Source organism: Rhamphochromis longiceps, linkage group LG17 (genome assembly GCF_057381845.1).
Source record: "Rhamphochromis longiceps isolate RC_006_pf linkage group LG17, R_longiceps_female_GT1.1, whole genome shotgun sequence".
NCBI classification, from domain to species: Eukaryota; Metazoa; Chordata; class Actinopteri; order Cichliformes; family Cichlidae; genus Rhamphochromis; species Rhamphochromis longiceps.
The window spans coordinates 41725503-41738543 of record NC_140573.1 but is presented as its reverse complement, the minus strand read 5'-3'; the positions used below and the strand labels follow the sequence as shown (position 1 = coordinate 41738543).

Below are 13041 nucleotides of genomic sequence, written 5' to 3'. Positions count from 1 at the left end.
TATGTTTGAAAAGAAAGAAAAGGGTGAGATCTGTGCCCTGTACAGCTGACTGAGGCCCTGTGAGGGTTTGTGAACACAGCAAATGCCAGAATTTAAATCCTCTAACGAACTAAACCTTTACAGTCACAGAGGATTTAACAGCTTCGTAGTGTTGATTGTTTACGCTGTGGCGTCACAGACGTCCACGTTAAACTACGAAGGACTCAAACGTTACAGTCGGTGCACTGGACAGTAACATGTTTCCAAGCTAAACTCTTTTGTGTGCATTCAGCAGACACAATAACACAACACAGTGTAATAAAGGACACGTAGAAGCTGTTTGTCAGCGACTCTCAGTCAGTTTTAGTGAGGAATGAAATCTCAGAGGTGCTACAGCACCGACACGTAGCAGCACTACACAATCAATAGTGTCTGCAAATACTTTGTGGTGTTCAGCTTGGACATGTTCTCTGTTGCAGTGCTCGACATGCTTCGTTTCCTGCTGCAGTTACACCTCGCTGCATACATGCGATCGTGCTGTTCCTGTAAATGTAGGACTCAGTGATGACCTGCAGTCATTGCTAAGTTTAGCCGTGCACACTCGATTGAACATCATTTTCTTGATGTCTCAGAAGCAGCAAACTTACTTTCACTTCTTTCTGGATCCCCCCCAAACCCCCATTAATGCATTTCTATTAAATACCAGAAGCAGCTGCTTTCATAGCTACACTGAGCTTCATGCATCAGTGAGAAGAAGAGAAGAGAGAAGAAAAAGGCCAATGGATGGAGGTTTTGTTTTTCATCAAAAAACATCTTCTCAATTAGTTATTTTGCGTATGGCATTGTGTTATTTTCGCATGCTTACCTTTACAACAGGTAAGGTTTACAATACTTATGAGGAATAAAAACAATGACTGACTATCCAGCTACACTTCATAAGGTTGAGTCTCAGCTGTTAATTACAGCTTGTGCTCAACCAGGAGCCACATGTTCTTGTCCCAGTTTATCATCTTTCCCACTTGGCAGCTGTTTTCATCGTTGCCTTCGTGGCTGTTTCCATTTGTGCTTCCCCGATCCAGGTACCGTCACTGTAACGCATCAGTTCAAGGCACAAACGCGTCCTCGCTGCTGTGTGTTACGTGGTTGGAGTTTATTTGGAATCAGTGACCTCTGCAGAGTGTCCCGCCTCCAGCAGGACCAGTTAACTGGCTCATCATCAGGTTTAACAGCTTGCACCAGATGCACTGGGATGCTTGTGATGCACCGACTGGCCGACCACGATTCACCGTAACAACCAGTGTTTCAGCTCTGATGTGAACCTGCTGCCGCTTCATTGGGCTGGTTTAGCAGTCGCAGGCCGGGCCTTGCTGGGCTCAGCTATCGCCTGAGTGTTATCAGTTCGAGCTTTAGCGGTCTCTGGACGGGTTTTGGACTCTTTCTTTGGCGCTGGGAGGGTCAGCGGTTCCCAGAGGAAGAACTCGTGCAGGAGCGTATTAACAGGATCCGGACACTCCATCATGACCATGTGACTGCCGTCCTCCAAGACCTTCAGGAACGCCATTAGAAGTATCTGATAAAAATAAGGATAAGAATAAAGGTTAGACTCATCACCAGCTCAACACTTTCTGAATGATATTGTCAAATATTTCTGCAAATAACAAACTACAGTTCAAATGAATGAATCAGAGTCAAAGTGTGAATCCAAACAAAACCTTTTGGTCCTTTTTAGTGGGCGGAAAACAAGCACATTATGTGTGTAAGTTGACAGAAGGACACGATTTGGCATTTACATGAATTTCTGTGTCTCTTCTCATGAATCAGCCACTAAAGTTCAGCCGCTGCATCATCGTTTTAGCTGCTGTTTACCTGAGAATTTGTTAAAGCAGCTGATTTTTTTAAACATTCACTGGATGCTGTAAACTGACCTGATTTCATATTTCAGCTTGTTACGGTGAATTTGTTTGCAAACTGCTGCTTGTTTAGCAAAGCACTGATTCAGTTGTTTTTCTGGCCACCTGAGAATTATATTTCTATCTTTGCTTTGATTACCGACCCCTGAGGGAACGATCTGTTTCCTAAGCTAATTTCATCGCTGCGTGCAGAGCAGCTATTTTCATCAGAGAGAAGAACCAGGCTGAAAGATTATCAAATGTTCACCAGAGAGTTCAACTTGAAACACAAAGCAAGGTGATGATTCTTATCTTATATTACATAGCTTTGAAATTATGACGCTCTTCCACGTCTTTGTCCCGTCTTCCTCCAATCACCCCAGCTGGTTGCAGCAGATGGCCCCGCCCCTCCCTGAGCTGGTTCTGAGGTTTCTTCCTGTTAAAAAGGAGTTTTTCCTTCCTACTGTCACCATAGCACTTGCTCATTGGGGATCTTCTGATTGTTGTGGTTTTCGCTACCTTACAATATAAAGCACATTGAGGCACCTGTTGTTGTGCTTTGTTGCTGTATAAATAAAGCTGAACGTCTGTTTTAATGAAGTTTTTTAACTGGATTTTCTTCTTTCCAAACTGGGACACATTTCTTATCCTTTTCACCACAGAATGATGTTTTCAGTCAACAATCTGTTATTTATAATAATAATAGCTTCATTAGGAAGTGTGAGACCCCCCACTTACTTCTGCCATTCGTTGGTCCTCTTCAACAGGGACAAATTTGTCATGCATGCCATGCACCAGCAGGACGGGCACTGTCAGCTCAGCGTGGTAGACCTCGTCCCCCTCAGGCCAGTACTGCCCGCTCATCATGGCACGCAACACAAAAGACGACACATTGAAGGCATTGTTCTCTTTCAGCAACTGCTTCTCCCTGGCGCCCTGCCGAGCAAAGCCCGCCCTGCAGAGTAGACGACATTTATACCAAAGAAAAAATTATTATTTTAAACATTAATTTAACAGCAGATTAAACATAAGAAGAATTATCCTACATACATGATATTACACATACAATAAACAGGATTTGCTACTACAGACAGTTTTACTGTCTGCACGACTTTTATTTCTTTGTCAAACTCTCTTACTCACACTCTTTCTGCAAAATGTGTAAATACGATTGGTCTTAAATAAATATTGGCACTATGATGTAATATTGAAAAAGCAATGTATAACACTGCAAAATACCCAACTGTGTGCACATTTCATCTGACTGGACTCATTGCGTTTATGTTTAGGAGGCTACAAACCTGAACTTCAACTGTTTAGAGAAACAGAAAACAAACTGAGTCGTGCCTCCTTCCTTGGAGGATCTTTCAATTTCGCTGTCTTACTTGAGAAAGCACCAGGCGAGCAGCGGGGAGAGGCAGTGAAGCACACAGGTGGGCAGGTTGAAGATGGAGCAGAGGCTGGGCTCCAGAGCTGTGGGACCGCCGCCGTTGATCATCACCATCTTGTGAATTTGTTCTGGATATTCATGAGCCAGGAAGGTGCAGAACGACACACTAGACAAAAAGAACAACAGGCCGGTTACAGGACAGACTGAAAAAACCAGGTAATCATGCTGTGGTAGTCATCTTTGAAATCTACTGTTCAGAATTGGCCTTTTTTTATGTGTGAGTCCAAATATTGTGCCTCACTTTTTCACTTGCTCACATTTTCACAAGTCAGCACGTCTTTAAAGTCTGGATTAAATATAGTGTGTAAGAAACTGAGCAATAATTATCACAGTTAACAGCAATAACACTGATTTTAATGGCTATACAGGAAGTAAAAGGAAGTTAGTGTAGCATAAGACCCAGCTAAATAACAGACAGAATAAAATTTAGCATTATTTATATTCACTACACTCGAAAAAGTATTTATGCACAAAATGCCGACTTCAAGTCATTTGTTTGCAGGAAATTACAGGAATTTGATTACGTGTAAACTTTCCATGTAATTTTTGTTACATACAATGCAAAACACACTTATTAGAATCTGGTCAAAAGGAGTTCACTGGATGGGCATAGATTCAGTTTACAGGTTTATTCAGGAGGCAGAGCATACATACTAACTGAAGGCTGGCGGTTTGTGGGTGGTGCCAAATATCCTTGGGAAAGATTCTAAACCCAAGTTAGTCCCCAACCCCAACCAATCACAGCAGATGGCCCCGCCCCTCCCTGAGCCTGGTTCTGTCGGAGGTTTCTTCCTGTTAAAAGGGAGTTTTTCCTTCCCACTGTCACCAAAGTGCTGCTCATAGGGGGTCATATGATTGTTGGGTTTTTCTCTGTATCTATTATTGTACGATCTACCTTACAATATGAAGCACCTTGAGGCGACTGTTGTTGTGATTTGGTGCTATTTAAATAAAAATGAATTAAAGTTGCTCTCTGATGCATCCATCAGTGTAAATGTTAGTCAGAAAGCACATATGCATAGAAAAAAGTGCTTGGATGAATCATGTAAGTTGTATAAAGCTACCTGAGTGCTGAGTAGAGTAGAAAAGCACTTTATAAGAACCAGTCTGTTTACCATTTATTCTGTTGTATTTTACTCAAAGTTATTGTTTCATGCTTATGAGGGCAAAGAATCATTTATTTAGTTAGACTAGAAAGTCCCTTTGAAATTAAATATATATGTTATTCACATACTAAATGTCTGTGCTGTATAATTTACATTTGTGGTTTTAATTATAGCTCTAATTATAGAAGTTTAACAGTTCTTCTTAACATATCTTTTGTTACTGTATAGCATGTCCCACTGTATGTTGCTACACCTTTTGTTTACTGGCAACTTTATTTTCCATAGCTTATTATGATGTGTCTAAAAAAACTATTTTTAGAATTAGTTTTGAACATTTTTAATTATTCATCCCTTGTGGTCTTTGAACCAGTGTATTTGTTTTTATTGTAGCTTAATTGGTGTTATTTTTGTACTTTTGATTGTTTTTAATGTATTTAATCATTTTTGTGTATCACTTTATAACTGCTGTGACTGTTAAAGTGCTTGAAGTTGGTTTGGTAAAATTCTTGTTTTATCTTCATGAAATCTAAATATGTTGAATTTTAATGAAACTGCAGAGTAAATTCTTATATTTCAGAACCTCCAGTAAGATCTCAGATCTTTGCCTGACAAATGACTGAAACAAAGAGGCGCTGAGGTTTCCTGAACACTTCTGGATGACCTCCGGACCGTGTTCTGTTTGAACGCTGTGATCTGGGACTCACCCGTAAGAGTGTCCTATGAGGATATTCCTCTTCCGAGCGTATCTCTTGAAGATGATTCTCATATCCTCAGCCAGCGCATAGAACGTATACGCTGCAGGAATCTGCGGTGCTGAGCTGGCTCCGTGTCCTGCCAGGTCCGGGGCAATCACTTCGTAGCCCAGCCGAGAAAAGAAGTCCAGCTGGCTTCCCCAGATATCCAGCGAACCTCCGACTCCGTGAATGAAGAACAACGTCACATCTGGATGTGTCCCTTTACAGGCTGATATCTTCCTTTCACAGTCAATCACCACAGTGCGCTTGGGCTTCCGCCTGCGCTTCCTGGGTTGCTGAGATTGGTCAGTCTGTCCAGCAGCAGAAGCCTCACCCACTGCTGCTGCTGTGTCGGATGCGCCGTTGTTTCCAGCCGTGAGAGAGTCTGATCTCGCCTCAGGAATGCTGACGGGCGGCGACGAATTACCACAGTCCGTCAGTTCTACCTCCATGGTGCTGTTGGGTTCTGTCTCTCCATTCTGGCAGCTTTTCAGCTCTGCACTCGCCCTGTCACCCAAGTTCTCAATGAACAGCTGTCCGTTACGGTAAACTGTGATTTTTCGTTTGCAGCTCACACTCCCACCAAGCCCGGTGGGCTCCTCCACCACCGGCCTGTCGGGGATGATATGCCGAACTCGCAGAATGCGGCCCGGTTTTACCTCCACAAACTCGTAGCCATCAGCAGGTTCTGAGGTTTCTACAGGAACCACAATATTGGTCGGCTTTGAGGTGAAGCAGCAGAGCAGACCTTCCAGAAAGCTGGTCAGCATGGCTGCCAGTCTGCAGGGAATATAGTCACATAAAAACACACATAAGAAACACGAGCGAAGAGGGTCATTGAAGAGATGCAGACAGGCAGCAATGTGAACCTTTATCATACAAGCAAGCTCTCTAGTTAAGCCAGAATAAGAACACAAAACTATGGCAAAATGATTCTCTGCTCATGTCATTAGAAATTCGCTCAGGAAGATGAATATGAGGAGATGAAGGCACAGTACACATGCATACATGCATCAAGCACATGCATTTGGAGAAACAGCAGAGTTAAATGGCAAATATTAAGTAAATATATGCTGCATGTCATTTAAGACTTCTCTACATCAACTGACTATCTGGGAAGCTTAAATGTACCATTCAGAGAAATAAACAAGTTCAGGTGCCTTTACAACCCGGCATCTGTTTACAACTTAAAGCCTTGCTGCTTTCTGTCAGATGTAACTGATCACCATCTTTACTCAGCACGGCCTTTCGTGGTATTAATAGACATGAACGGATGGTAATAGCTCCCTGAGTTAAAGCTGTCCACCATGTGATCGCTCTGCAGGAGCAACACGCAGCAGCACTACTGGTTAAAACCACACAACAACCCATCGGTGATTAAAGGTGCTTTTTTTGAAGCGTTGCTCAGTGATTATTGAAGGATATTCATGAATAAAGAAAAGCCAGTGTTACTTTGGTGTAAATTAAGCTCATATAGACAGCACGCTCTTCTTCTTCTACTGTATATCATATTCTTCAATTCCAATACAACCACCTTTCTACTTCCTTGCTTCTTTTGAAACTTCTGCAACAATTTTGTAACTAAACAGCCCCCAAAAGGTGTCGCTGTGCATTACACAGGTCCTCCTGCAGTATCAGTTGTTGGTTGATTATCTGCTATGGCAACAGCAGCCATGCAGGGTCTGCAAGCGTCTCTGCTGGCTGCATTATCCTACCTTCCTCCCTACTAGAAAGGATTATACTCTCAGTCTCTCTGTTTAAGTCCACAGAGCACAATCTGTCTCTGGATAAAAACAGGAAACTATGGCACTGTGCAGAGACAGTTTTATACTGTTGCGTTTTTCTCTCAACTTTACATCAGCTCCTGTTTTCATGTGGGGATTATAAGCACAACGTAAAACAATATTCCTGCTTGGCCCTTTTAGTCCTTTCTGCTTATACTGGCACATCCACTCTCCAAATAACAGTGCGGTGCTGCCTGTACTGACAGGAAGAGGCTGAGAGCGGCATTTTCACATAAGTGAGGGTCGCCCATTCATCTCACAACAAAAGGCATCATTTTGATCAGGCAGAAGGAGTGACGCATTTTATTTCCTGTTCCATTTGTATAAAATACTGGCGAGGCTGGATCATAACCTGAACCAGCTTACAAGCATAAAAGATAAACATTTATCCATCTACCACGCCCCCTGTCACATAGTCCGATCCCCCCTCATCCCCCTCACCAGAATTTACATTTCAAATATTGTATAACAAGACAAAACTGCAAACTCATAACTAACTGAAGCCTTTGATTGAAATACCAAATAATGACACTCGTTCTCTCTTTCACACGTGGCATCACTTCTGCTATTGTTTTGTTTGTATTAAGTGCACACATGAGTCTGTGACAGCAGACAGCCGATCCCTCAGCATGTTTGTGCTCTCTGCTCATGTTGCCTTCATATTGAATCATTTTTGGCTTTTTAAAGAACTTATTTTAGCATCGCACTCAACAACAAACAAATCCTCCCAAACATAAGAAGTCCCTTCAAATTGCATTATGTTTCTTCACGTCAATATACGGGCCGCAAGTGACGTGGGCCGCAAGTGGCCCCCGAGCCACGAATTTGACACCCCTGATGTAAATGAACTGAACACAAAGGTCTTAACACAATCAGGACACATTCACATAGATGCAGAGTGGGAAGGACTCTTTTTTTTAACATATTGTAACACAAAGTCACACATGAAAGTACCTACATTCATCTAACACTATATTTTTTATGCAAAGTACAGCCAGGGTGTTACTATCTATTGATTGAACCATGATGAGCTTATGTTCACAGGCAGATATTCACAACATCCTCCCTGTGGCTGTGCCGTCCATTTAAATATCACCTGATTAAAGTCGTCCCTATTAGTGAGTTTGCTTCTTGCTAAAGTTCCTGCTCGGGCCCTGCGGTCAGAGACTGTGACTGGCTGTTATATAACATTGCATGCAGGTTAGACACAATCACAGTGGGACTGATGCGCAGAAAAACGAGTAGAGACTGTAATTCGGATTAAAAACAACTGCATTAGCTTCACTGTTGCTATAGTCTCGCACTTGTTTATTTAATCAGTGTATTAGTTGTGCTGCACCATTAAAGATCCATTGCATTTGCTGACATGTTTGACACAACTAGAATCACATATCAGGTGTGGACTGAAGCTTTGAAATGTGATATGTTAGTAAGTTATACATTTTTATAACCAGTTTGTTGTAACTACAAATTCATCAAAGTGACCATTAAGAAATAATTTAAGCAAAACAACAACGAAAATCCATCTCTAATGGTTTGGGTGGTGGTCTTCTTCTTCTACTACTACTACTAATAATAATAATAGGAGTCTTGTACCTGGTATTTAAAGCTGCTGGGCCCATCCATTCACTAAACACAATCAAAGCTCTTTGAATAGACTCACTGTCTGATGCATCAGGTGAAGCAAGTGCCAGAAGGTTTCTCTTTTCAGTGTACACTAGAATGTAACGTCAAATAAAAATCCTTTTCGTTATTTACACGAATGACCCGTGCGTCTTCAATGACGGAGCTCACCTTTACATAGCGACCTTCGTCTTGCCTCCTGCAGAAATCCTTAAACTACTTTATAATCTGAATATTTACAGTCCGCAGAAAAAAATGGGATAAACACACTAATTAAATCAGAAGGCTTACCTTTCCCTGTTTCCCTTCAAATTCCGTCTAATTTTTCAGATTGTTTTGTCGTCAAGCATCGGGGAAGTAGGAGAACTATAATCTGTTGCGGTCAATCCAGTAATCTAATTTATCTGGATTTTGTTGCCCTGTCCACATGGCGGCCAGTATCGACCGACTGACAGCGCATCTCTTTGTGGGTCACAGGTAGATCCACATATCTGCGCGCTCCAGAAACTCCACGTCCACGCTGAAATATCTGCGCGTGCGCTCAGAAACCCACCGGAGCTCCGCGGATGTTTTTAATCCATCGATAGCTGATCGTCTTACAAACACCGTTGGCTCCCTGTTCTGTTAGTGGGAGTGAACACTTGTCCCCCGCTGCTATGTAAGGGGAGACCAGACAATTGGAGAGAAACCTGTTTGTCCGGCGGGAAAGGTGCCAGTGAAGTAAAACCGATTAACATTTAAATCAATTAAAAAAGCAAAGAAAAAGAAACGTAAAGAAGGGTGTGTGTCGGGGGGGGGGGGGGGGGGAACAACAATACCTGCGGCTTTTCTAAAATAAAATAAAAAGTTAATATAAGCATAAATGTTTGAACAATTGACAATAAAAATCTTGTTGGTCGACATACATTTAAGGGCATGAAGTGTTCCTGCCTGTGTGTGTGTGTGTGTGTGTGTGTGTGCGTGCGTGCGTGCGTGCGTGCGTGCGTGCGTGTGTGTGAGAGAGAGAGGGGAGGGGGGGGTGGCTTTTCATCCGAAACCCACTGGCACACTTTTAGAAAGCACTCAGTCCATTCTTCCTTGCCACCTTTCCTCACCGCTTCCTCTTTGTTAGGGCCCGAGCACTGACAGTGCGAAGGCCCTATTGTAATTGCTCTGTTTATTATTATTATTATTATTATTATTTCGGCAAATGAATTGGCCTTTTGAGGGCCTAAACATGCTCGAAAACTCATGAAATTTTGCACACGCGTCAGGTCTGGTGAAAATTTACGTATTTTAATGTTCTCAGACATGGCCAGGGAAAATTAGCTCAGTAGCGCCACCTAGAAAAATGAAAAACGCGAGCCCCCGGTATGGGTATGACCTACATGTTTGAAAGTCGGTACACCTATATAACTTTCAGAGTCGAACAAAAAAGTCTATTATGGCAATGTCCTAAACCCAACAGGAAGTCCGCCATTTTGGATTGAAGGTGACATTTTGGCTCTGATTTTACCGTTTCCATGCCTCGAACTTTAACGAACTCCTCCTTGGGATTTGGTCCTATAAGCTTCAAATTTGGACAGTGTCAACTACACCCTTGTGCCATGTTAAATTGCGGAGCTTTTGAGTTTTCACAATACTATAAGGCCGTGGCGCCATGGCGAATTTCGATGACTCGCCATGAAAATCTTATTGCCTCTCATTTTGTCATACATTTTCTGACCTTGACCAAAGAGCACACATATGATAAGGCTCCACCCCTGAACATATTTCAACTGCCATATTTGACATAAGGGACAGCGCCACCTAGTGGGAACAGGAAATGTCATGTTTTACACTTTGGGGTACAGTATAGTGATGGGTGACATCTGCAGCCTCAAATTTCTCCAGAAAAGCCTTAAGGAGTTGGTCTTGGGTTACAGTGAAAACTGTGACTTTTCGCAAAAGGGTGTGACCCCAGCGGCGTGGCGAACTTTAATGTCATGCCATGAAGAAACAAATTAGTATAACTCAATGAAATCCAGTCTGATCAGTACCAGACTTTACAGGCATGATGTCAGACCCGCCCTGAACAGATTGATGTGCCCATTGTCGGAAATACGGACAGCGCCACCTAGTGGCAACAGGAAATGTCATGGCTTTAATTTTGTTGTACTGATTTTCACAGATTCATCTTGGCCACCTCAAAAGCGGTGAATATCACCATCAGTCCCTCGTGATGCTTCAGTGCAAAAATTGTGACTTTAAACTGAACGGCGCACCCTGGTGGCAACGCGGTTCACCATGAAAGATGAAGTGGCTTTTGAGGGGCTTGGAAAGTTTATAGAGGCTTGAAATTTGGCACACACCTCCAAATGGATGTAGGCTTTGTTGTCATGTGATCATTTTCATTGAATAGCGCGAAATTGCTCCACAGCGCCCCCTACAAAATTTCAAAACATCAGCCCCAGCTCTGTGTTTCATCTATGAGTCTGAAACCTGGTAAGCTTATGGAAAATATCAAGATGTACAAAAAAGTCTCTTGGAGCAATATCCCAAATCCAACAGGAAGTCAGCCATTTTAAAATTAATGTGTAATTTTGGCGACATTTTCCCCTCTTTTCAGGCTTCATACTTTGACGAACTCCTCCAAGGGATTTCATCATATTGAACCATTCTCCAGTGTGTGGAATCTAAAGACCTTTGTGATGTTAAATTGCGAAGCTTTTTACGTCCAGGGAAACGGGGTGGTTATGGTGGCACTTAGAGTTTGAATCACTCGCCAAAAAGCAGTAATCTGCTGTCACTCAAAAACACAATGTCCAATCTCTCCCAAACGTCTCAGGTGTGATGAGACTCGAGCTTGGAAGTGTTTGTTATGCCATTTGTACATAATGGTTAGAGCGCCACCTAGTGGAACGACTAACTAATCATGAATGAATGAGTTGAATTGTTAGCTGGTGGTTAAATGCATGAATTCCATCAATGTGACATCACATCGGACGTGCTGGTTTTAGGTGTTGGGCGTGGCTCGACACGCCGGGGTGCGAGGGCCCTCATAACGCTGCTTGCAGCTTTAATTTTTCTTGCATCTTGTCTGCTTCTCTCTCTCTCTCTCTCTCTCTCTGCCACACCCCTTTGTCTCTCTCTCTCTTCTTTTGTTGATCAGGAAAGCAAATTAGCTGAGCCACAGTTTCCCTTTAAATGTGGTCAATTTCTTAGACAGCCTTGCTTAACAAAACCATGAATTCTTTCACTCACTTCTAATAATACTTCCTTCACCTCACTTTTAAATAACTCTCTTTACTCACTTTTCGTGGATGACACCACAGTGGTTGGACTCATCTCAAGGGGGGATGAGTCGGACTACAGAGATGAGGTCAACAGACTGACTGAGTGGTGTTCAGTTAACAACCTCCAACTGAACACCACGAAAACTAAAGAACTTATCTTGGACTTCAGGAAGGGCAGAGCAGACCCGGCCCCACTTTACATTCACGGGAGCTGTGTGGAGAGGGTACACTCCATGAGGTTTCTGGGCGTGCAGATCTCTGATGACCTCTCCTGGACTACAAATACCACGGCGGTGGTAAAAAAAAAAAAAGGCCCAGCAGCGTCTCCACTTTCTGAGAGTGCTCAGGAGGAACAACCTGGAGGAGAGGCTGCTGGTGACATTTTACAGAGCCACCATAGAGAGCATCCTAACGTACGGCATAACAACATGGTATGCAGGGTGCTCAGCTGCGGACAGGAAAGTACTGCAGAGGGTCATCAACACAGCCCAGAAGATCACTGGCTGCTCTCTGCCCAGCCTGGAGGTCACTGCAAACTCTCGGTACCTCAGCAGAGCTGGCAATATCATCAAGGACCACTCTCACCCCAGCAACCAACTGTTTGAACTATTACCGTCAGGCCGACGGTACAGGTCACATAAAACCAGGACAAACAGATTCAGGGATAGCTTCTTTCCCAGAGCTATCACCGTAGTAAATAAGCACAAAAACAACTGAACCTATACCATACCGTCACTGTCATTATATTATGCTGCTATTCATACTGTCATCATATTAATGCTGCTATCCTGTATATATTGTACTTACTATTGTTTGAGTACTTACGATTTTTTTTTTGTACTTTTTATATTTTACATTTATATTTATTATTGAAACTTGCACCAAGGGAGTGGCACTCCAATTTCGTTGTACTCTGTACAATGACAATAAAGGCTATTCTATTCTATTCTATTCTATTCTATTCTATTCTATTCTATTCTCACCAAGCATTTTGCAAGCTAGATTTTACACTGGTTAACTTGAAAGGTCAAATTCTGAAAGTGTCTTGGTTTGAATATCAATGACAGGGGCGATCGTGGCTCAAGAGTTGGCAGTTTGTCTTGTAATCGGAAGGCTGCCGGTTCGAGCCCCGGGCAGTCTCGGTCGTTGTGTCCTTGGGCAAGACGCTTCACCCGCAACGGTGCCCTCTGACCACCACCTGTAGGCAACCTACTGGTGGTGG

General features: G+C 42.8%; 1 protein-coding gene across 1 annotated transcript; it reads right to left on the bottom strand.

The window, feature by feature from the left end:
- Positions 1-1261: 1261 nt before the first annotated feature.
- Positions 1262-9115, bottom strand: abhd8b (abhydrolase domain containing 8b). Its single transcript, XM_085386143.1, is given in 5 exon segments — positions 1262-1549; positions 2607-2823; positions 3254-3424; positions 5129-5938; positions 8857-9115. Coding segments are annotated over 4 exon segments (1476 nt in total). The 5' UTR covers positions 5929-5938; positions 8857-9115.
- Between the last annotated feature and the right edge of the window lie 3926 nt (positions 9116-13041).